This window comes from Diorhabda sublineata, chromosome 3 (genome assembly GCF_026230105.1).
Source record: "Diorhabda sublineata isolate icDioSubl1.1 chromosome 3, icDioSubl1.1, whole genome shotgun sequence".
NCBI classification, from domain to species: Eukaryota; Metazoa; Arthropoda; class Insecta; order Coleoptera; family Chrysomelidae; genus Diorhabda; species Diorhabda sublineata.
Window position 1 is genome coordinate 18203818 of NC_079476.1, and position 24822 is coordinate 18228639.

At 31.1% G+C, this 24822-nt stretch overlaps 1 protein-coding gene across 1 annotated transcript; it reads right to left on the reverse strand.

Annotated features, from left to right (window-relative positions):
* Window positions 1-1873: 1873 nt before the first annotated feature.
* LOC130441622 (uncharacterized) lies at window positions 1874-21104 on the reverse strand. Its single transcript, XM_056775382.1, has 5 exons — window positions 21008-21104; window positions 13356-13481; window positions 9850-9945; window positions 7456-7529; window positions 1874-2057 (listed from the first exon to the last, which is right to left on the reverse strand). The coding sequence occupies exons 1-4, from the start codon at window positions 21014-21016 to the stop codon at window positions 7461-7463; spliced, it is 300 nt and encodes a 99-aa protein (XP_056631360.1). The 5' UTR covers window positions 21017-21104; the 3' UTR covers window positions 1874-2057; window positions 7456-7460.
* Between the last annotated feature and the right edge of the window lie 3718 nt (window positions 21105-24822).

Genomic DNA, 24822 nt, shown 5'->3' on the forward strand with positions numbered 1-24822 from the left:
AAAAACTTCGATTATATTTCGTCATAATTGAATTATTTATTCTAGAGCTTTGAGTATATCTTGGTCTATTCTTGCGCGTAAATGAGTTTGAACTATTTTTAGAGTCTTGTTCCTGAAAAATTAGTAGCCGGTGTACTTAAAAAAATATGGAGAGCAATTTCCACATTCGGTTAAGCATCTCGAAGACTCCATCTTCCGTTTTTCACTAGGAATCTCTGAGTTGATGATGGCAATGAATACATGTCTTTTTCAAATCGTCAGGGTACTTACTGACTAGTTTATTGGCATGATTTTTTGTATATATTTCAGATAAATTGTCAAAAAATTTAAATTTTTCACAAGCACTTTCACGACCCGCTAATTTCACCCTCAGAATATCTAGAAGAGGTGTTTCAGTTTCAGTCATCTGACTGAACTTTTCTGTTCTACATTATCTGTCTCTCATGTCTTGGCTTGAGATTCTTGAAACTTCTTAGTAGCAGCATAGAAACGATATGAAATTACATTCCAAATAATGACTAGGATCCGATCGCGTAGTCAATTTTTTATCTCTGCTTTCGATTATAAATTCCAGTGCATCAATAATTGCATGTTGTACAAACCTACAAGTTTGAGAAAGACTCTTGAATTGGTACTCTCATCAAGATCTCCTAACGTTGTGTGGATATAGTGAGGAAATGATGTATAGTTTTTGTAAAGTAGAGAAAAAATCGACTGATTCTGTTATCTATCAAACTGCACATGATCCAATAAAAAACATGAAGATAAAGGCTATATATGAATGAAGAAAACTATTTTGAAAAAATTTACTCAAACTCTTGAGACGAGTTAACTTTTTTTCAATTTCAATAATTGAAATGGATTGTCCATACTTTTTTCCTCGCTCAAATTCTTGCATTTACCTAGGCGTAAATCCGTCACTCTATGTTTGTCTTTTCAAGTGTTGATTGAGAGATTTCTCACAACAAATCATACGCCAATTTATGATCTCATCTGGATACGTAAGTAGTGAGATTCCAAAAAAAATTTTCCGAAAAGATCACGATAATAATAAAATGAGGGCCTCAAAGTATAAATTATTTGACGTAAGCTCCGAAATTAAGACCTCTAATCTACTTCAATGAGCCTGGAGTTCCTTCAAAAAATTACACAAACATGCAAAAGACACCACAGTTTCTATTTATAATGAGTAGTTCGGTTTATAAAGAGGTAAAAGCCTAAATCGAAATGAAAATTAATCTTTGGTTATCACGAAAATGCAATAATCGTTCAAAACAAGTCATAGTAACCAGCTGAGAATAGGTCTCACTAAAATTACCAACCAATATTTATTATACAATTATATACAAAATCCTAATAGAAAAAATTGCGACGTGTATAATATTTATAAGTATCTCTTTACTTATCAAGTTTTTATTATTTTATTATATCCATCACCAAGAACCTACATGATTGGAAGAAATTGTGTCATCACATGGATATTGTATAATTGCTTCAGTAAATATTCAATTTGTATTATAGTAAACTACAGTTCAGACTCATTATTGATGAATTAATAAAGATTCTTTCTTTCACATCTCAAATTGAAAATAAGGATATAAAAATTTTAGGAAAATTCCTATAGAATCCAAAATCAGAACAATTGATGAAATTAGAAATAAATTGCACTTAAATTTCCTAAAATATATAGAGCTGGACCTAAAACTAGCTTTAGAATATTGTGGGAATAAATCGTGATCAGTTACAATATAAATTTTCCCTTCTAATTCAAAATTAACAACATCAAAACCCATATTTACACTGTTTTCGAAAGAAAATTAATTTAAATTCAGTGCCTGAAGACGATAACTTAGTTAACGTAACGTGCGTCAGTGTAATTTTGAGTTGTGGTGTAGTATTCAGTACGAATATCAGATATAAAAACTCCAAATTTACGAAATATACAATCGTCAATAATATTAGAAAAATTTGCTAGAAGTAGTTATCACTTTTCATTCATTATTTCCTAAACGCTGATCAGATATTTTGGGCCGATTCGTGCACTCAGCTTGAATAATCTGAAAAAGAAAAAAGAATTATTTTATTACAAATATTGAGGCTATAAGTGTCTTTTGAAACTGATTTTCTTTCAGAAGGGATCTAAAATCAAGACGTTTCATCAAGAAAAACAAATAAAAAGATCTAAGAAATGATGTTTGAAAAACTGATGAAATACAGTAGTTGAGTAATAAATACAGGGTGCTTTAATAGAAGGCGATCAAGTCTCTAGGATAGATAGAAAACTGGGAAATATTTGCTCAGTGAAAAATGTTCGTAACGCCATCCATATTCAAGATAAAGGGCGTTGAACATTGGATTGAAATTTCATACGAATATGTTTTGGAAGCTGATACATCTAATGGATTAAATTTTTTTTGCCTGACTCTCATAGAGGATACTAGTTACACGGTTCGTAATAAATAGTATTGAGCATAACTTTTTCAGTATTAGATTTTCTATTTATCCTAGAAACGGGATCATCTTTTTTTGAAACTCCCTGTATATTATCCCCTTTGTAGCCTCCTCAATATTGGAGTGGTCGTATAGACAAGTTAAATGTACAAGTACTTCTTTTATAAAAATTCTGACTACAAAATAGATGAGGTGTAGATAATTATTCCACTAGAGGCAGTTAATTTGCAAGGAGGTTAATGCAAATAAAAAAAATCCAATCCAAAACAGAATGTTCTCAAAATAGATGTCTGATTTTTTTATAAACGCCTTATTATACTGAAATTTAATGAAAAAAACAATATAATCACTTATAAACTAAGAGAAAGTGAGATCTTATAACTTTCCCTTGACTTTCACTTTAACGCTCTTATTAATTTGAAGCGGCTTTTTTCGAATTAATTTTCTTTTACTTCCAGACGTTGAAAATGTTTCGTGTTGATAAAATGATGACAATATGAACCCTGGAATTAAATTATCTTCAATAAGAAGTTTTTGAAATTTGGTATGATATTTATAATTATATATTATAAAGAGAATATGTTAAGCATGAAATTTAAACAACTTTCTGTTATCTCTCATGTATTTTCAATGGAAAATAACTTCAATATGCCAGATTTAATATTTGTAGTCATAACACCGATTATTTTTGAGATACATTGTTATTAATATAATCATTTCAAAATCATAATCTTCGTAGAAAAAGTAGGGATACACATTTAAATGACTTTAAATAAAATTTTAAGCGCCTTTTCTGTTTTAACCTTCCAAAACGTAAATTAAACTGTTACAAAGGGTTTGCCTATCCATCTTTATTAACCCGTTGTAGACATTTTAGTTCATTCAAATCAATGTCATAACACTCATAACATACCAGCCCGAATTCTACACAAAACAAATCATAGATGGCGTAACTTGTTGACTTTAGCGAGCTCAAATTTCGTGTGTTGATTAAAGTGACTCGTTGAAAGTTTGAATCTTATAAAAGTATAATCAAAGTGCATAAAATTGTATTCCTCTCGTCGAAACCACGTTTTGTTACCGAAGCGTATTTTCTATATTTACATTGAGTGATGATAGAAATATCAATTGTAATTATACAGTGGATATTGATGTCAAATTATGTCATATTATTTCAGAGCCAAGTCAAACTAATCGAGGGATCGTCAAATATGTGACATACTGAACCAATATGATAGCGAAGACGTATTAGAGAGAGATGATAACAGCGTTGTTCATCCAGATTTTTATTTTTATCTTATTGTGTGTGTTATGTTATTGCTCATCCCTTATCTGCAGATCCTGGTCCAATAACAAGCCACTCAAATAATGCTCTTACTAATCAAAAAAGAAAAAAGAGGCAATTACAATGGAAAAAGAAAAACCTAGTTCTAAATGACCAGCAATTACGATTTACAGAACCACTACCTAATTCATTTGAGCTTTATACACCAATTCAAATCTTATATCTTTTTCTCAAAGAGTTGATAACTCTTAACCAATACTTTCAAATTACTGATATCAATATTTAGCAGTTGATTGGTGTAACTCATATGATATTATTGATACAATTCCCAATAGTATCCATTCGTTGGTATTCCCTATGATTCAAGAAATAATGCCGAAGTCAACGTTTAAAAAAAATAGACATTATATTCATTTCAATGTAACTAGTGGTGACGGGAGTTTCAAAATAAGACTTATCGTAGAAGCGTTGAATAGAACTTTTAGTGGAGTTCCATTGAAGGCATAGTCTTGTGTGAACAAACATATTTGCTCCACTAAACCAAAAAGTAATCTAAACAGTATAACCACAAAAAACCACATAAAAGTTTTTTATACGAAGTGGAATTCCAGATTTTGCCTATGAAATTGAAGCTTTTGATAATCACTTTACTTCCTTGGTATTACTGGAGTACTTAGTTAAAAGGGGATATTGAATCTTAAGACGACCCACTTACATTCCAGATTGCAAATTACCCGCTGACAAGGAAGTGATAAAAAAGAACTCGAATTTTCCGTTAAATATGTGGTGAATACGAATGGAATTGATGTGGCAAACGTCATATGGAAAGACAACAAAGCTGTATCTCTACTGTCATATTTTGCTGGTGAATTGCTCAAGGCCCAAGTCAGACGTTACTATAAGGTCAAGCCAAGAGGTACATCAACATTGATCGCCCCCATATCGTCAGAGAATAAAATCGGCATATGGGAGACGTAGATTTGATTGACAATGTTATGAGAGATATGAAATTTTGAGAGGGAGTAAAAGATGGCAGGTTAGGTTGTTTTATTACATATTAGGCTTGATTATGGCAAATTCTTTGCTGTTATATCGAAAAGTGAGGTAGGCAAAAACCTGCAGCAATTTTCTTCAGCAAATATTTGACTTGACATCGGTAACACTAAGCTTGAAAACTACGATTAAGAAACGAAGAGCAATTGCAGCATGTTTCTCCATAAGCAGGAAGATAGGATCAAATTTTCAACTGGCCCATCTGTGTATAAAAAGAGTTCGGTGTAAGTTTATCAAATGTACTGGTGTATCACACACAATTTGTGGCGTTTTGCTACAAAATAATTGTTTTAGATCCTTCCATACCACATAAATAGATTTTCTTTCAATTTAACTCAATGTTATACTCTCTAAAAAATCAAATAAATAATAAAATATATTTTTCAATTTGTAAGCTATTGAGCTATAAAATCGATAATTCCACATTTCGATATTACAGTATTTTTGTTGACTAGTTTCTTCATTTCTTCTTCGAGGTATCCATATCTTGTAATTCTACATCACAGAATCACATAACTAACGAAAATGATGTTTCCTTCTACCAATTTGAACCCTCACAGTCCCTTTCCTATTATTTTACATGTTTAGTTTTGATGCCTGTCTGCTTGAAGTTTTTAACTTGAACTCCATATTGAAGGAGAAATTCGCTGACATTTAAGGAGTAGTTATAGTGAATGAAGTTCAACATCATCTAGTATCATCCAGGGAGATAGAAAACCTTCAGGATAAACGTAACATAACTTTCTTTCAATTTATTTGCATGATTTCCCACGTATTATTGGTCATATAACATCCAAAATTCTTTATTTTTCAATAACGAAATCAATTGTAATCTTTATTAATAATACAATTCCAGTCGAAAGTTTTTGTTTACCTTATTTTTATTATTTCTATTTTATTCAATTCGTTTTTCAGAATACTCCAAAGATGTGAAAAGGAAGTAGGACGCTGCTTTCCGACTTCCTTGTGCTATACAGAGCCGGACTTAGAGTCATCGTGGCCCCCGGGCCAAAATACTTAAGGGGCCTATGTAAGGCGGGCGTTTTACGTGAATTCTTACATCAAGATGATTTTTCGGAACTTTTAAAATGATTGCGCATAAAAAAATTTATGTTGATTCTGAACATTGGCTATGGATGTATTTTTTCGCTTGCATTCATATGTTTAAAAATCAATCATATGGCTCGTCGCGAGGCCCCCCCGCAGCGGGGGCCCCCGGCGCACGCCCGGGTTGGCCCATGTCGGTTCTGGTGCTATACATTCTCACTTACCGACTCTTTTCATCTCTTTTCATCAAATTAACGAATGCTTGGGATCATGATGGAAGATCAAGTTCTTGCCAGAACGTAATAAATTTTTAATAACCTTTTTTTCTTCCATATCCCTTAAATTGTTACAAGATCACCAGTTGCCCTTTTTCCAAAATATCCTCAAACCATTACTGAGCTTTCGCCGTGGTTTACAGTCGAGATTACAGTCGGATCTAGCATCCGTTATTCATTTCACCTGCTCACAAACAGTCTTCTCTTAGACCAAATAACCTCAAACTCATCATTCAACAAAACTCTCTCACAATTTTTAAGTTCCTCAGCCAACGGCAATCTTTTAATTTTATTGTGACATCTCAAAGGTGATTTATTCACTATCACCCAAGATTTTTCGAAGCCGCCTTGAACTTTTCCTACTGCCAAAACTTCTGGTGGATGCACATTTTTTCATGTTGTAGTCCACGGTACGTCGAGGTATTTTCAATTCAGCAACAATGGTACATATACTTCTAACTAAACTTTCGAGACTTGCGATCAATGCACGAGTTACGCATTTCTCAGCTTACAAGTATGAATTTGCGAGAATGAAAACAATTGGTATAAAAACTTTACAAAAAGATATCTTATAAGATAAGAAAGTTAAAAAATTCCAAAACATTATAAATCATAGCGCATTCTTGCGCTTTTCAGGACTAACTGGGACTAAATTACAATCATAAACACCAAAGAAATAATTCACAGTTGAAGAAAAATAAACAAATCAGCTGGTACTCGCAAGTTTTAACTTAACGAGCAAAAACTTTTAACCGATAGTGTATAATACTTGAGCAATGAAATTAACGCTAAGCATTTCCTCAATTATAAAAAGAACTCCCAGATATTTATTTTGAACTCAAATATTATATTTTAACTAGACGTTTGACGTCAATAACTTGCTTATTAACAAGCGGAAGGTGTTGTCATGGACATTATTTGCGAATCTTGAATCAACTCTTTCTACATGATATACAAGATAATTTGAGACTGATTCGTAATTATGTGGCTGTTTTTATTGGATTGACTTGAACGACATTCTATTTATTATTGATAACTCCCATTACATATTATATTATTCTATATAAATTAATGTATTATCAAATTTGGTTTGATTATTTCAGTCTAATAAACTATATTTAAATTATTCTTTATTTATTATACCCCACAAATATCGTACTTTCCAAATGATCAACTAATTTTTATGACTGATTCATATTCTGGGAAACGTGGGAGTTCGAAATCGTCAATGAACTTCACGGAAATAATTGGAACTGAATATAATAAGGAATCTTGTTAAACTGGTACTCTATTTTGAATAATTAATGAGTTAATTAAAATCAAATTGTTCCACATCGAACTTACCTTAATTACAAAACTGCTTGAATTATTTCATTTTTATTCATAAAGTAGAAGAAGTCACCTTGGAGAAATTGTTTCTAAAAAAGAAATGTAATAGTTAGTTAGAGATATTTTTGGGGTTACATTTTGGTGTTTTATTCATAATTACTTTTATTGTAGAAATTGATTTGGACGGTTATTGAAGTTGTAGTATATTTTCGTTCAGAAAAACATTTGATTTAGAAGAAAATAATTGAAAGTGATTTTTTCATCAAACTCGAAAAAAAAATCAAATTTCACAACAAATTGGAGGGAAAAACTTATTTTTAATCCAAATCATAGCGAGAAGATAAATTTCCAGTCAAATTGAAGTAAAAAAGCAAATTTATAAAAAATTTGGAACAGGCAAAACAGATTTTTGTCTAAATTTCACAAAAAAATTAATTGTTGACGAAATCTAAGTGATAGAATAAATTTTTGGTCAAATTAAATTGAAAAATTTGGCCCCAAATTGATGTGCAAAATGAATTTTAACTAAACTGTACGTGGAGTTAAGAAGAATTTGAAATGGTAAATATTTTTTCATCTTAAACTCAAGCAAAGAAAAGTAAGTTTTAGACCAAATAAATTATGGAAAAGCAAATTTTTCAAAAGTCTGATCATAGAAAATTGGATTTCTGCTCAAGTTGAAATGACATGATTGATTCTTGACATACTTAAGCTGAAAAGAAAAATTGATCCGAAATTGTGATGAAATAAGATTTTCAACCAAACTGAACTAAGAGAAAAACGATTTTGTCACCAAATTCGAGTAGAAAAGTTATGTTCTTAATCAAACTCAAATCAAATTTGAGTCTAAAGTCAATTATTGAAACAATCCAAGTAGAGCTAACGAATTTTTTATCACATTGAAATGAGAAAATCTATTCTTGAGATACTTGAGATATAAATAACAAGTTTTTACCCCAAATTACAGTGGAAAATGATTTTTAACGAAACTGAACTAAGAAAAAAACTATTTTGTGGCCAGATTCAAGTGTAAAAGCTTTTCATCAAACTTAAATTAAAGTTTGAGTTTAAAAGTTAATTATTGATAGAATCCAAGTAGGAGTAACGAATTTTTAATCACATTGAAATGAAAAATTTTATTCTTGACATACTCGAAATATAAACAACAATGTTTTGCCCCAAATTAAAGTGGAAAATGAATTTTAACAAAACTGAACTAAGAAAAGCGATTTTTGGCCAAATTCACGTTGTAAATTTTTTTTTATATAAAACTTAAAGTTTAGACCAAATGAAGTGTGGGAAAGCTAATTTTTCAAGAATCTGAACAGAGAAAATTCTTAACATACTAAAGCTGAGAAAAAATAAATTTTCGCTAAAAACCGTAGTGAAAAATAATTTTAATCAAACCGAACTAAAAAAGAAAAACGATTTTTCAGCCAAATTCAAGAAAGAATAAATTCTTGACATACTTGGAATACTAAAATCAAATTGTGGCCCCAAGTTGAAGTGGAAAATGAATTTTAACCAAATTGAACTATGAAAAGCGATTTTTGGCAAAATTCAAATATGGAAAAGCTAATTTTTTGAGAGTCTGGACAGAGAAAATTGGATTTTTGATTAAGTTCAAATGAAATAATCAATTTTTAACATTCTTAAGCAAAAAAAACAAATTTTAGCCTTAAATTAGAGAGAAAATCGATTTTGTAGTCAAATTCAATTGGAAACGTGATGTTCTTTATAAAAGTCAAACCGAATTTGAATATAAAAGTCGATTTTTGACGAAATCAAAGTGGAGAAAGCAAATTTATGAACACTTTGATTTGTGAAAATTAATTCTTGACAAACCGAGAAAATCCATTTTTGGTGTGAAAAATAAATTTTGTGGTCAAATAAGAGGAATGAATCAAATTTTCAAAGAAAGAAAAGTAAAAAAATCTTATTCGTGGACAACTTTAACTGAGAAAAAAAGTTTTTGCCGAAATTTTGGTTAAACTCAATTTTGACTAAATCAAAGTAAGAAAAATAAATTTCAAACTTTCCGTCAAATTGATTTTTTGACTGAAGTACAATAGAAAGCAAATTTTTGACAAAATCAGAAAACTAATTTTGACCAAATCACACTAACAAACAAATTGTCTAGTCAAAGTTAAGAGAAAAAACAATCTTTGCGATATAATTTAACTAAAAAATAAGTATTTAGTCATATTTATTGATAAAATCAAATTTCAGATTAAATTAAACTTGAAAGACCAGATTCTTTTATCGAATTTATTTTATAGTAGCAAATTTCTGACTTCATTATTCTCACAAAAGCTTAAATTTGACAAAATTCAATTTAGAATATAATTATTTCAAAAAACAAATCGCATTTCTCATTCACGAGTTATATTTTACATTCATTATACTTACATGGAAGGAACTATCAATTAATTCAGATCTCTCCACTATTCCACAGTTTTTCCTCACATCATATCCAACAGAGAGTTGAATGTTGCATTCGTTACTCTGAATAAATGAATAAAAAATAAATTATTTATTATCACAACTAGGGCATTTTATTAGATATTTATATAGATTCCTTCATTTCCAATGACCTATTTTTGATACAAAAATATATTCAAGATATAATTCATTCATAAAAATCAATTTTTATTCTGTGATTCGTAATTCAGGCTTTTACTGTAAACACACGTTGACAGGTTTGGACAGTTTCTTGAATCTATATAATATATAATAAAATGTAAAGTAATTTGTAAATAGAACAGGGCACAAACAAAATTATTAGTTCATCATTGAATAAAAAATTTTGACGCTCAATCTTGGTAGAGTAATGAAATGATTTGCTTCAAAAAGTATTCATTATAGTAGAAAGGAGTTGGGAGGTTTGGAAATCTCGGGGAGATAAAGTAGAACCATAAAAATATAGGGTGACTCACAAATATTCGAAGACTAGGGTATCGTATGCTATAATTTTAAAACACAGTTCTATATGGCTTCGGTGAAACCATTCTCGCGGCTTAGGTGCAAAAGATTATCGCATTGCATTTTTGCCACCTCTTTTGGCATCAAATTTTTTCATATGGATCTGCATAAATGGTAATCTAATAGGACACACCCTCTTTAGATTTTCAAAAGAAATGATCAATTTCTATAATTAGAATTTGTGTGAGACTCAATAATTCAGCATTCAACAAACAGAAGGTGATTACTCGTATGAAATTAATAGAATTTCCTCAGCCCACTCAATTCCGAGGTATTACGCTTAAAAGGTAGTGATTGAAGCTCATTTCCACATTCCAAACTCCGCTACCCCTTTTTAGGTGAACAATTTTTCAATCATAATGTATCATATCAAAAAAATGTATGCCGATCTTCAACGTGTTACACTTTTAACTATTTTTCTGTGCTTTATAAAAATATGGTCAACTGAACTTTCTCTCTAGTTTCAACCGTCGTAGTTACACTTAACTAATTTAATCGAATTATTTCTAAAAACGTTATTTGTAATAAGAAATATAAACGTGGCGCAGTCAGAAGGATCGACTCGATTTGTGTGTTGGTGTGTGTGAAAGAAAATGGCTTGGAAGCAAGTCCATCAGCCACAGAATTTGTCCACGTGATTTGTAATTTAAAGAACTGTCCATTTGTGTTGGGACTCTTCGGTAGTTTCAGAACTTCACTGTTTTAACGGTTCATATGTGTATTAAAACATTTTTTCGATTCAACGAGTAAGCAGCAACAGCACTCTTAGAGTACCAGAAGCAGCAGAAGAGTCAGGGAATTTTTGAGCAGTTGTTTCTTCAGCAAAAAGTGATTGCCAAAGAAAATACCTAACAACATAACACCCACAATTAACTGCGAATTCTTCAAACAAGAAGTTAACAATATTAATCCTTTCAATGGTGATTGTGACTTAAATTCTTCACATAATTTTATTACCTCAAGGTCCGAAATAGTTAAAATGATCAAATATTTGCATATTCCTCAATTCAAGAATTTATTAACCTATAACCAATTCCTATAAATATCAAAATCAAAATTTGCAAAAGCATAGGATCTCAAGACAACTGTACCTTACAGCTCCTCCAAGGACAAAATCTCTCACGCTACCACATCATAGAATTAAATAATAAAATAAAGTAAATTTAGATCAATCGATACATTTCAGTTACATCTCCAATCTTAACTAAAATTCCCAATTCCTGCGAAATATGTACCAATGGTTTTACCCAAATAACAAACAATGACAACTTCTTCAAGAAATTGTCAGACAACAAATATCACGAAAATTGACTTCGACGAACTTCGGAAAATTACTCATATTTCCAAACAATCAGAACCAAAATTCAGGACAACCCTTTCACCAAAAATATCCTAGGAAAGATCACCGCTTCAATTGTTGCATATATTTTCATTTTCTGCATGGTAAAACAGAAAAAAAGCGAAAAAATCCAATATAAGAAAAGAAATTTTATCTTTTCTCTCTAGAGTCCTATTATAATCAATAATTGGCCGCACAAGAAAATATGATATTTGGTAAAAATTACACTGAATAACACCCAGAATGAAGTAGCTGTCAAAGGAAACTTATCGGAAAAGTTTGATACAAAAATAGGTTCAAATCAAAGAGACCCACTATCAACAGTTCTATTTAAACTTGTATTAAAAATGATCCTGAGAAATAGTGACATCCGTACCCAGGGGATGATTTACAACAATAAAAGACAGATCCTTGCTTATGCAAAATGATGTGGTACTTATAAGTAGAGCGAAAAAAGATCTAGAAAAAATATTCCTACTCTTTGAACAGAAAGCAAAAGAATATGGGCGCATAACTAAACAAAAGACCAAATATATGGAGAGGAAAGGGATCTGAATAGGTGCAATCAATTGAAAGTGACGACAGAGCAAAACAAGGAGTACACATTTGATGGAGTCCAGTAGTTCAAATACCTCGGAGTGATAGTGACAAACGAAAAAGGCGAAGCCAGGGAAATCGACAAAAGATTGGCGAGGGGGAAAAACGTTTGGAGCTCTAGAAAAACTATTAAGATCAAAAGATATTTCAAAAGCCGCCAACGATGCTGTATGGTAGTGAGTGCTGGATCATGAACAAAAAAGACATATGGGAGAGAAAGGTACTAAGGAAGCTTTTCGGAGGAGAGCGAGAGCAAAACGAGTGAAGAAAAAGAACGAACGCATAGGTCAAAGTACTGTATTTCAAGCTGAGATAGGATATGTGGTCAGAGCAAAAAGACTGCGTTGGATGGGGCATATAGTCAGAATGGACGAAGACAGTTTGGTGAATAGATCCTTGGTAAGAGAAGAAGAAGACGAAAGAAAAGGAAAAGAGAGCGTCCGACGAAAAAATGGATATAAGCATGTAGAGAAGAAACTGGTGTGAACTAGCCATGATATATATATATATATATATATATATATATATATATATATATATATATATGTATATATATATATATATATATATATATATTATCAATTATAAGTTGAAAGTTCTGATATATAAAATTTTTTCATTCAATGGCTTTTTATGACGAGGCTTATAGCTTACTTTATTGTTTTCTTCACGTTTTGAATACTAATTAGGGTTTACCATAAAGGCAGGTGTTTAAATAACGTCACGTATAACCAATATTATTTATGCGAAATAACTAAAATTAATTTTGTCATTATACCTTAACCTTACATAAAATGAAAATTTCTAGAATGGAAACAATGTGTTTGTTTATCAAAATATCCTATATTGTTTAACTTTCAAATTTAGATTTCAATAATAACTAGCAACGGAACTTTTCATTTTTATTAGTCCATTCACAAATTGATTTATTCAATATTTGTTTTGTTTGGATTCTGGATTTCGAACTTTGAATTTATTTACGAAAATTGAAATTTACCTTTGAATATGCGAAACCTTGTGAACTTTTTGGCGTTTCTATAATACCGGCCATTTGGAGTATTTGTGTTGTCAAAACAACAATTAACACCATCCATACTATTTTATCAAGAATATAAACGAGCACCTGTAAATAAAAATAATTAGCAGCTTAATAAATTTACGAGATTAAAGTATTTTTTAACATTTCAGTATTTGGGTTCCAAATTTGAATGACAATTTTCTTTTTACCCCTCACATACCATAATTTTCCTAAGTTGTGAGATACCGTAACACTGAATTGAATATGTCAAATTTTGACATTGTCATCATAAAGCTTGACATTTTTAATAGTGAACGAACTTACAGATCTTTAATACATTCATCTTGGTCAAAAATAGGAATTCTACTCGCGAACATTCTCGTGCGATGATTTTCTATGACTTTCGGCTTGGATTAAGCCAACAGCCGTATGCCCATCAATTCACTAAGACAAGAGAATATTTTGAGGGTAACAACCCTCGTACAATAATAAATTATAAGTTATTAGTACCTTAGACCCTAGTCTAGAATACTACGTTTCACATCAAACCAAAAGATACCACGTAATGTACCTGCGGAACTCCACGTTCTTAACACTAATAGAATCTTGCAGCCTAAGCCTAAAGAAAATAAGGATTGTACTAAAAATAAGGTTTCCAATGAGGTATAGATTCGATATAAGGTGCTATAGTGCCATGCGCAGCAATCTGAGATGGAAGTGTCGATCCTCGTCAAGTGCTGTGAACCGATTCTTCGATGCAAGGAAGTTATTATCATCCGCAATTGACTGACGTTTATGCTGAGAAGCAGATGTTCGTTCAGCACGTCCGCAACTGATGCAAAATTTTTGTTAAAGGTCGCATAGAAGTTCGCAATATACAGCGGAATGGAAGGCCGCCAATATCGGATATAATCGTCCAAAATATTGATAGTAAACTGCTCCTAGATCGGAGGGTCATAGTCCGTGAACATTCCTGAAGCTTCCATATACTGACTGACCAAAACGCATTCGAATGAACATTTCAAAGAACTTATTCATGTAAAATGAGTTAAATTTGTTACATGGAAACTGTATCCACCACTATCCTTCTGAAACGAAAAATCAGTCGAGGTAAGGGATAGCTAAGGGTAAAACTGTTTTGCAAAAAGTGAGGACGGTTCATTGGCTTAAACAAATAGTCTTAGAAATATTTTCATTCACTATCTTCAAAATGAACAAAGAAAAATTACTGCTTTTGTAGGAAAAGAAAATGCTTCTACACACGAATTGCACTGTGAATTGTTTAACCACTTAACGTATTCACTAGATTTGGCTCCAAAGACTTTTCCTGTTTCCTAACCTCGAAGTTTCACTTTCAAACAAGTGATTTCTAAATTCATGCAATCAAATTGAGGTAATTGTTCGTAAGAAAAAAATCTTGTTTCTTTGTTACGGCGAATAATTTACAGATAAACCTCGTAGTTGATTTATCTCGAGAATAAACAGCGTGTATCTAATATTAGATGGAAGACAAAAGGTTCTTTGTTGATAATTTCCAAAATATATAGATACATAGTTTTATAAATGGATTTATTCGATGTACTACTCATCAAATTTGTTTTACTAATAGATTGTATTATGCCGTTGATTTGTTCCAAGCAAGCAGCTTTCGTCGAATAACGTGTATCTGAACATATATACATTTGGAAAATTTACGTGCTTTGAATTACTAATTGGGTTAGTACTTAATTTGAAAAAGTAGCGGAAGCAATTCCATTTATTTTAAATTGAAGATATCCCTATAAGTGGCACGTAAACGTTTATTATTATTTACTTTTGAAACATTTCAGAATTGATATTCAGAATAGTTTTTGTCGAAGACTTTAATAAAGAATGTTGAACTATATCTGGATAGTTTCTTTTACTGATGTAAACGAACAGACTTTTTTGATTGCCACATATTGTACCCTTTTTTAGGAGTAGCTGAAAAGTCCTAATTGGTTGTTGTTGTGGCTTAGGTAAAAATCGCTTCATTGTTGCATTGATTTCTTTTGTGCTTTCAAAACTTTTTTTACTGATTTGAGGATTTACCAATCCTTCTACAATAGACACACTGAACAAGTATATTTTCTAATGTTTCTGAGAATTTCTCTCCGAATAGAGATTTGGTTTGTGCGCCTTTAATATATAAATTCGTAAACCATAATCATTTTTGAGGTTTTGGCACATGATATACAAGCGCTGCGTTCTTAGTGGATCCAGAAATCGCAATTTCGTATCCACGATCTTTGTATAGCTGGAATTCTTGGGCTATAAATACTTTGTCCTATTTCACCGTTCCTATCAATGTGAGACCTTTTCAATTTAACATTTTTGTTCGTTCTCTGATATAGCTCTGTTTTTTTTTCAGTTCTTTACTAAAGGTGTTACATCCTTTTCCACGATAAGGAATACTGTTAAGTGGATAAAACGTTTCCAAATCACAACCTACCAAATATTTATTCAATTTCAAAAGCATATATTGTTTGAATGTATTTTCTCAAATTTGTATTTATTTGATGCTATATGTAACGAATTGGTTCTAGTTTGTCATTTTTCAGATCTAGTTTCCTTATAATCAAATTTTATGATAAGCCAGCTGTATGCGGTCTTGTGTTGTTTTGCAGCAACATCGCGCTACTGTAGGAGTTCCATGATTAATAGGGCAAGTGGCATATCATGAAGTACAACTTCTCGGCCCTTTCGGAAAGCGGAATACCATTCATACACTTGAATCTTGGAGAGTTGGAGAGGCCCCCACATCCAAATTGCTCCATTAATTTTTGATTTTTGCGGATTTTTCATTCTTTGACCAAAGATTAATAATGATACATTGCGCATATCTACAAGTACACTAAAAAGGTTATGCGGTCCCCGGCTGTTGTCTACCCTTCGTAGCAGACCATTCTAATATCTACTCTCAAGATACTGAATGTCTAGCTCGTTCAGGCAAAAATTCCCGTTCATACTTAAAATACCCTGGTAGCACATCAGATAGGTACATTGATGCATTTCATACCTCCTTAAAATATATTTTTTCAATTCTACGCATTGATATTTTCTTACTTTTTCAATAAGTGAATACTTCGACTATGATTCTAAACAAAGGCACGGAGAAATTTTTTGATACGACAAAAACAGTAGAAATTATTTTAAAAAAACTTTAATAGATGTTTTAGATTCATTTTGACCGGATAAGAGTTGAATTTAAAGAGAAATTAAAGCACCGAATAAGTTATCTGATGAAATCTGATGAAATCAAGTTAATACATTTTTTCGGTAAAATCTCCAGGGCTGTGACAGAATGATACTCTGGGTCCTCGATATACTAGACCAACACTATCTACTGTATAATTGGGAAAATTCTCTTGATAAAACTTATCATTGTTACGAACGTGTCCTCATACTAGAGCCGGTCCTGCCTATATGTAATCGAATTCTGAAATTCGGCGAAGGCGCGTGGCGCTTTTCGCCTATTTTTTATTTTATTATTTAAGTCGAAGAATCTGTTTCATGTTTGTTTTAATTATTACAGGGTGCTTATTTACATTGAATCTTTTAAATGCACTCTAAGAAGGTCTATTTATTCGTTTGTCTTTAATTTCTAGAACTTTTAGTTAGTTTATGATAGTTAGTGAATATACCGAAGTAGAAATAAATTATTATAAGTTAGTTAAGTGTGTGTATAGTGTTTAAATAAATTGGGAATGTATGACGCAGTGTTTATTAATTCAACCTACGAATAGAAAAAGTGTAGACAAATACGAAAAACATTACATTAATAAAAAAGTAGGATAAGCATGGAAATAATTATAAATTTATATTATATCTTTAAGTTTGTATATTTATGTGAAAAATATTGTGTACAAGGCTCGTACTACACCCCTGAGAACTAGAGAACTTTCTCCAATTGTTGCATAATATTACCTATTTCCAATATTGGTTCGTTTGTTACAAATAACTCATCTTTCATTAATTCATCTATTATGATAACTTGGATGGTGCAATGATTGAATATTCATCCAGAATACATTATATCAGATCAATTATTCATAATATCTCATTAAAATTAATTAACTTTAACAAGAAAACAAGATGGAAATAAGTCGTCTACTCTACAATAAATTAGATTTCTTATGAATTTTCGAGAGAAGATAAAAATAAGCACGTGTTGAATGTATCATGCTTCCTATTACGAAATACTTCTTTGAGCTACGTGCATTTTCTCACAGCACTACTGAAGTTACAAAGAACACGGCACGAACAAGATACACGGCATTTTGATCTCTATAAAGATATCCTTGATCTCGACGAATGTTACATTCATATTAGAAAAAGAGTCGATTAATAAAATGATTAATGGAATAAATTGATAGTACTAGTGACATTGATTACGAGGATTACCACTTAAGTTTTGAGATGGACAAATAGAAACAAATGTTTGTAATTGGATTTATTTTTTTTTTCAAAATATTCTCCATTAATATGAAAACAATTTTATATGTCGATGAATTTTTTACATTCCGGTTGAGGTACCTAAAAAACATGTGATTTGAGCGGATCTTCTACTTCTTCAGGTATAGAAAAATGTTGACCTTGCAATTCACTTTCGATCTGCGGCAATGAGAAGATATCGTTGAGAGCCACACAAGGACTTGTACGGTGGATGACCCATTAATTCGATGTTTTGACTCTTCAAAAATGTTTTTTATTTGAATTCATTTTTTAGACCTCGCATTTCGAACACTTCTGGCATACAAATACTGGTACACTATTCAGAATTGACCGTTCCACGTTGTTCTCATAGAACGGTGTCCAGTTATCCCGAAAAAACAGGCGACGATTCGAAGTGCTTCGTGCGCGAACTATTGTTAGCTTGTCTTGAAAGACGTCTACAGTCGATTGTTGTGAAGTTTTGGGTACAGATGCATAGCATAGATCCATGATCAGTTGCCAGTCACGATTTCATAGACGTCTTTTGAGGCACTGCGATTCAATTTTTGACAGCTAAATGCTCAAGCAAAATCGATGTATTCGACTTAACCTAATGTTCAAGTATGTTACAAGACGATTTTGCAGTTTACGCATGCTTTCTAACACAAAGCCGTTTTTGGATGACCTTCACGAAATTGATTCTGTAGCGAAGTGAATCAGTAGAAGATCCGAACCTAAATCGACCTTCATCAAGCTGATAATCACATCAAGTGAAAGTAATTGGTATCGATATACCGGTTTATATCTGACAATCTAGTAGCTTCTCGAAGTAAATAATAGAAAATCCTATGTCTGCACATTCTACATGTTTCATACTAGTATAGTCCAGTATAAAATTTTCTTATTTTCTTGATATTGCAAAACTTAGAAAGTAATTAACAATTTTCTCTCCAGGATTTTTTCAGACAACCCATTTTTGATATATTTTCTATTATACTAAATTAATTATAAAATAAATCTCTTCGTATTATCAGCTCGGTGAGGGTCGACTTAGGTTCGGGATTTAATTCTAATTTTTGATCAAGATGAATGCTTCATTCTCGTATGACAAGTTTTGATTATGTTCACAATTAAAAATTGTTCACAAATTTGACATATTCACATCAGTATTGCCATATTTCAAATTTTAAGTAGCAATCTTCGTATATATCATTAAGCAAAGTTGTCTATTGTGTCTGTATGGTCGCGAAAACTATTAAGCTTGTAATTTTTGTTCTGATATTTTTTTTATATAAATATTCCATTTTCAAGTGGCATTGTATCTATTTTTAAGTAGCCTACATTGAACATCAATGTTATCCTCTTGTTAATAGGAATTCATTTCTTAACACAAGGTATTTTTTTTCTTGTCTATTTATTTTAAAATCAAGTAAATACCAACCTTGTTTTAAAGTTTGTTATAATGTCATTCAAACTATTAAATCAATGTAAACAATAAAATTCAACAGTTTTATTTCAGGTAATTCACTTTTTAAGAGGAAGTTAACAAAACTGATTATGACAAAAACCTAAAATCAAAATTATTCACAGCTATAACGTTTGAAAAATATGGAAAGAATTGGTTAAAGTAATGCCCGTACAGCATAACGAAATTTCAAAGAAATAAAGGAAGAGAGTACATTATATAATTTCCAAATATTATTAAGGAGAAAATAAAGCAAATAGTAAATTCTGAAACATCAGGAAAAAGATATAATGTATTAAACGAAATTACATAACAAAATATAATATTTAGATAGTGAAAATATTAATGAGTGTGGCACTAAAATTTTACGTAAATATATTAAGAAATCGATTAAGGTAAATACTGAAAAGCCGGGTAAAAAAATCCCAAAGTTTTCGTAAAAAACTATGTGCGAGGGAACTTCCAAAGATTATTCTTTGAACGTTGAAAAAATAAAAGCTATTCCATTATTTTCATACTACAAACATTTTATAGTTTCGAAAAAGGAAATACAGAAGGGTTCATAGTAAAGAGGAATAATATGAAATATATTTATGATACAATGAAAATCCAATCCAAGGATGTCAATGTGAAAGAAACTTTGAAGCTAAGGGTGTACTGAATTTAGTATTATGTACAAGGATTGTAAAATATCTACTGAAACGGATATAAATGAATAAAAATAAGTTGCTTATTCTGAATTCGTTTTTATACACGATTCAGAACTTAAAATTAAAATATTAATTTGAACAATGGAAAGAAGAAACCCAGAATTTAAATAGAATAGAATGCTCAAAAAATGAAATAAAGTAATACACAAAACTGTTTCGAAAAACAACTTAGTGATAAGAGAATGTACAACAGACTGACAGAAGAAACTTAATAATGTAGAAGAGCAGGTGAAGTAAAAACTAAAAAAAAATTAGTGATAACAATGGAATTTATAAATGTTAGAGATCAAATATATGGAGGAATATAAACCTCACTTTATTGCTGTTACAAAAATTCATTGCCTGCTTTTTTATCATAACGTATGTTGCAATAGTTTTAACACAAAATTTGGGAGTTTAAAAATAGTTTTCTTGGCATTAGTTACACTACTCCTTTTTATTAAATTAAAATAATTCGGGGTTTCATAAGAAAATGAGCTCGTGAATATATCGAGGGAATCAGGAAGAAATGGTCAAAACAACTCCTTACCAATTCAAGAAGAAGGATATCCAGACTTCATGTGGAATGAGTAAGGGGGAAGGTATCGATTCTGATAGATATATTAACAACTGCTTCATTAAATTGCTTGACTTTTAATGTCAAAATTACGTTGGGAACAACTTAACGTCCTGTGGTTATGGAAAGGTAATTCAGTTTTGGTTATATAAAAAAACAGATACCTTTTGTATCAAATCAAGATAACATAACACAACAATTGAAGATTTTTTGGCAACTTTTATCTCGAAGAGTGACAATGAAAATAAGGAAAAATTAAAGTGTAAAATTGTCATAAAAATAAATAGAATAACAGAAAATTTATTAAAAATTTCTAATAATGAGAAGGATAATTTAATGTTAATAAAACGATTTAAATTTAGTTATTATTATATGAGAAGGATAATTTAATGTTAATAAAACGATTTAAATTTAGTTATTGAGATGAAATGTATGAAATAAAATTTACCTTACTCATAATGAATTTTTGTAAATTTATCTGGTTATTAAAATCCTTGATCTCGAGCACCACCTCACTATCCTATCACCTTCGAAGTAGTTCAGATTGTGGTTGAATATAAACTGAATCCGCTGGTACTACCATTGTATACTACTATAACAGTACTCGATACGTCAGTGGGTCAGATGAAATCTTGTCGAATGCCGCTTAAAAAGACAAGCAGGAAGTCAATTAAGTACTGCAATTCTCTACTTTCTTTAGCAATGGTAGTATAAATATAAAAATTCATGCGTGATATTTTTTTAATAGCTTTTCTTAGAAATAAAAACCTTAGATCGGAGATTAATTTGCAAAATTTACTCATTATTCCATTTGAAATGAATAGCAAGAAATTTAAATAAGAAAGAAAATAAATTAATTTAAGGGATTTAAGAGATACAGACCACTTATCACAATCAATTTGTTAATAACGTATCAATACTGTACCACGCGCTATTGTTAATCGAACATCGGGCCATTCAAATGAACCTGGATTGAATACAATAGATTTATTTTTTTGAGGTTATCTTGGAAGTTAGGTATATGTAACACCGGTAAAAACAAGGAACGAAATTATCGATAGACTAAACTTCCATTGGGACGTTATAAGGCAGAATCTTGGAACGTTCTTAAAAGTTCAAAGAAATGTCCTTCGTAGGGCAAACATTTATTATTTTTTTTTGGTTTCCATTTTATAAGTTGTGGGCTAACCAACTAATTTTTTCCTCATTTCACATTTTTTCTTATTCAAGTAACACGAACAGTATGATAATTTTCTTTAGAATTTCTCTTTATGGCGAACGGTTTCTATTGGCAAGTACAACGATCTGAAAATCTACATATCCCCTAAGCCATAAATTAAATAAGGAGATCCTTTTTGTTAAAAAATAAGAATTCATTTTTATTATCTTTAGATTGTATATATTGTCGTTGTGAAAGTTACGGAATATTCGAATGTATAATTTAGAAAATATACTCAAATATAAGTTCTGATTTCGCAACTTCATATGCCTATAACTCAGAAACGAGGAGTTATATGAGAAAATTGTTTCATGTCACAGCATTTTTTCACGTTATCTACTCACTCCCGAATTTTTTGCATCATTCAAATTTCAAGTTATCCATTATAATAACTGCGAATTTAATTATTCCAACTAAATAAAGACGTACATTTCTTTGAATTATAAAAATTCAATCTACATAATCACAATATTAATTCATTTTCAGAATCATGTCATATTTAACTATCTGAAGAATTTTTTATGGAAGTTGATAAAATCTCCATTTTGAAGACTTGCTCTTCTTGGAATCTTTTTTTTTTTTTCGAATGAACTCAGTTCCTTGAAGAAAAAAATTGTTTAATCGGTTCCACTTCTTGGGTACTCAATATATCACAAATAAAAAGATTCAAATTATAATGAGTTACTTCATCATTATTAAAATCCAGACCTTCCATTGAACAAGCTTTAGACCATCCTAATTAAGAATATATTGAAATTATTATTAATTCAACTAATTGATTATCATAAAATAAACCTAGAATTTGATTAAATTCTAATTTAATCACATATGTTAATAATAAGTCATTCAATATTATAGCTCGTGTGAAAATTTGTGATTTCCCACAATTTTTTACTTTCACAACAGTGTTAATCATATTTTATTTCTCCAATATTTTCAATGTGATGGATTGTTGTTTGTTTCATTATTATTATTTATATATTTTATATATATTATTACTATTAATCTTTTTTTAACCCTATCTACTAGCGATTAATGGCAAACACATACACTATTCAAAAACCTTCCCAACATCAAAAAGAACCCTGGAAAAATGGAAAAATTATTTCTAAATTTACTCAAAAATTAACATTGTTGTCGCTGAGATATATGCATATATATATATATATATATATATATATATATATATATATATATATATATATATATATATATATATATATATATATATATATATATATCAGCAGCACAGAGATAAACCGTCGCATCTCCATTATAGAGAGTTTTGAGAAATTAACGAAAACGTCTATTAAAACAATTGCCGAAAATTGAAAAATAGCAGGAATTCCTACTCTTGCACTCCGTATCAATACGCTCTGCATGACAAAAAGAAGTATTCATTGTTCCATCATCCATAACCCATACCTGAACTTGATTTTGTGGACTTACGACTATTTACTTCAACGTCAAATAGCAGGTAAAGGGTAGTTACTACTCCTCATTTAATTTAAAAAGTCATATTTTTAAACTGAAATATTATTCAAATACACAAAAAGAAACATGAACTGAATGCCAAGCTTAAAAAGACAAAACAGTTAAATTTATTCGTCATCGTCTTGCTCATCTTTTGATGCTACCGGTATATTTCTGTAGTAGTCATGAAAGGTGGTCTGGACCCACTTGAGAAGTGTAATTAAGTGATCTTTCTTCTTTTTGTTGACCCCCTTTGGTCTATTTCTTATGGCAGGTAAGTTGTCAGGTAGTTTCATCACCTGTCTAACAGATCTTGCAAAATTAACAGTTTTGAAGGTTTCTTGGTCGAATTTTGTTTAATAATAAATAATGGATGGTGACTCAACACGTGCCTCCAACCAAACAACTGCAGATATTAGAAAATTTTCTTTGTTCGTATTTTGTTTCCTGCTTGTGAAGGGTGCTCCGCGGGAGTTATACAAAACATCAAAATTTTTAAAATCTTCTATTTCCATACTGAAAACTGTTGCCCCAGAAGCTCGTTTAAGTTGCTCCCAGTCCCAAGGACTTACAATTTACATCGTGGGTTGTTTCTTTACTGTTCTCTCAATCAAACCATGGATATGGTCAGCTTCCATGTGAGTATGCCCACGTAAAAGAAATTTGTGAACAACAGTTTTCAGAGACGGACATACTTTTAAGAGCCAAAAGTAACTTGTTAACATCATAATGTTTCTATTTTGGCTAGGACAGTTGTCGGACCATATTATTAAATTTTCGGTTCCACTTTCAGCAATAACATTGTCTGCCCATTTTAACAGCTACGAAGCAACTTCATTCCCTCCTCTTCCAGCTTTGGACTCGTCCCAAGTTATACATTAGGATTTCTTACCGGTAGCATCGTATATCATGAGATTGAGTGCCTACAATTTTAGCAAATAGAAGCTTTGGCAATTCGACAGATATGGAGTAGGTAAACATTTTTGAAGGTCTAACATTATTACCTTGGTTTTTTCAAGGCCCCTACTCTTTTCTTTATCTCGCTTTTTTTCTTGGTACCGTCTTTCGGCTTCGTCAAGGTGAGCACGGTAAGCGTGTTGAGCTTCTTGCTTATCTTTTTCGTCAAGAGAGTTGTCTTTAAGTTTCAAAACAAAACTGTCACAAGTATCACAGGTGTCACTGGAAGGTTTCTTAAATCCTAGATTGAATTCATTATCAAAGACACGCTTGTAAGCCCAATGCTTCACGACTTCATTCTGTGGAACATTATCTTCTACATACTTTTGTTTGTACAATTGGTAAAGCCTCTATGTCTTTAGGTCAATTCCCAAATAGCTTTTAGCACTTTTCTCGCGGCTGTAGTGACTCTGATACAAAGGAAATGCCCTGATATGAGATCTAACTCTGTTGAGAATATTTTCCTGAAGTTTGTTTGAAGGTACGTGTCGACCTCTCATATCACGTGCAGCAAAACCCCCCAGAGTTCCCTTTTTCGATGACGTTCTTACTACAGTTTCTGAGATTCCTAATGTATTTAGGAAAAACACTTTGCAGACTTCTATTCGTGACCC

Bases quoted from the DNA above. Each gene is read 5' to 3' on its own strand.
- LOC130441622 (XM_056775382.1), bottom strand. The intron at 9,946-13,355 runs GTAAATTTCAAT...TCATTTATTCAG, and splicing joins AAGGTTTCGCATATTCAAAG to AGTAACGAATGCAACATTCA. The intron at 7,530-9,849 runs GTAAGTATAATG...TTTCTTTTTTAG, and splicing joins TAATTGATAGTTCCTTCCAT to AAACAATTTCTCCAAGGTGA.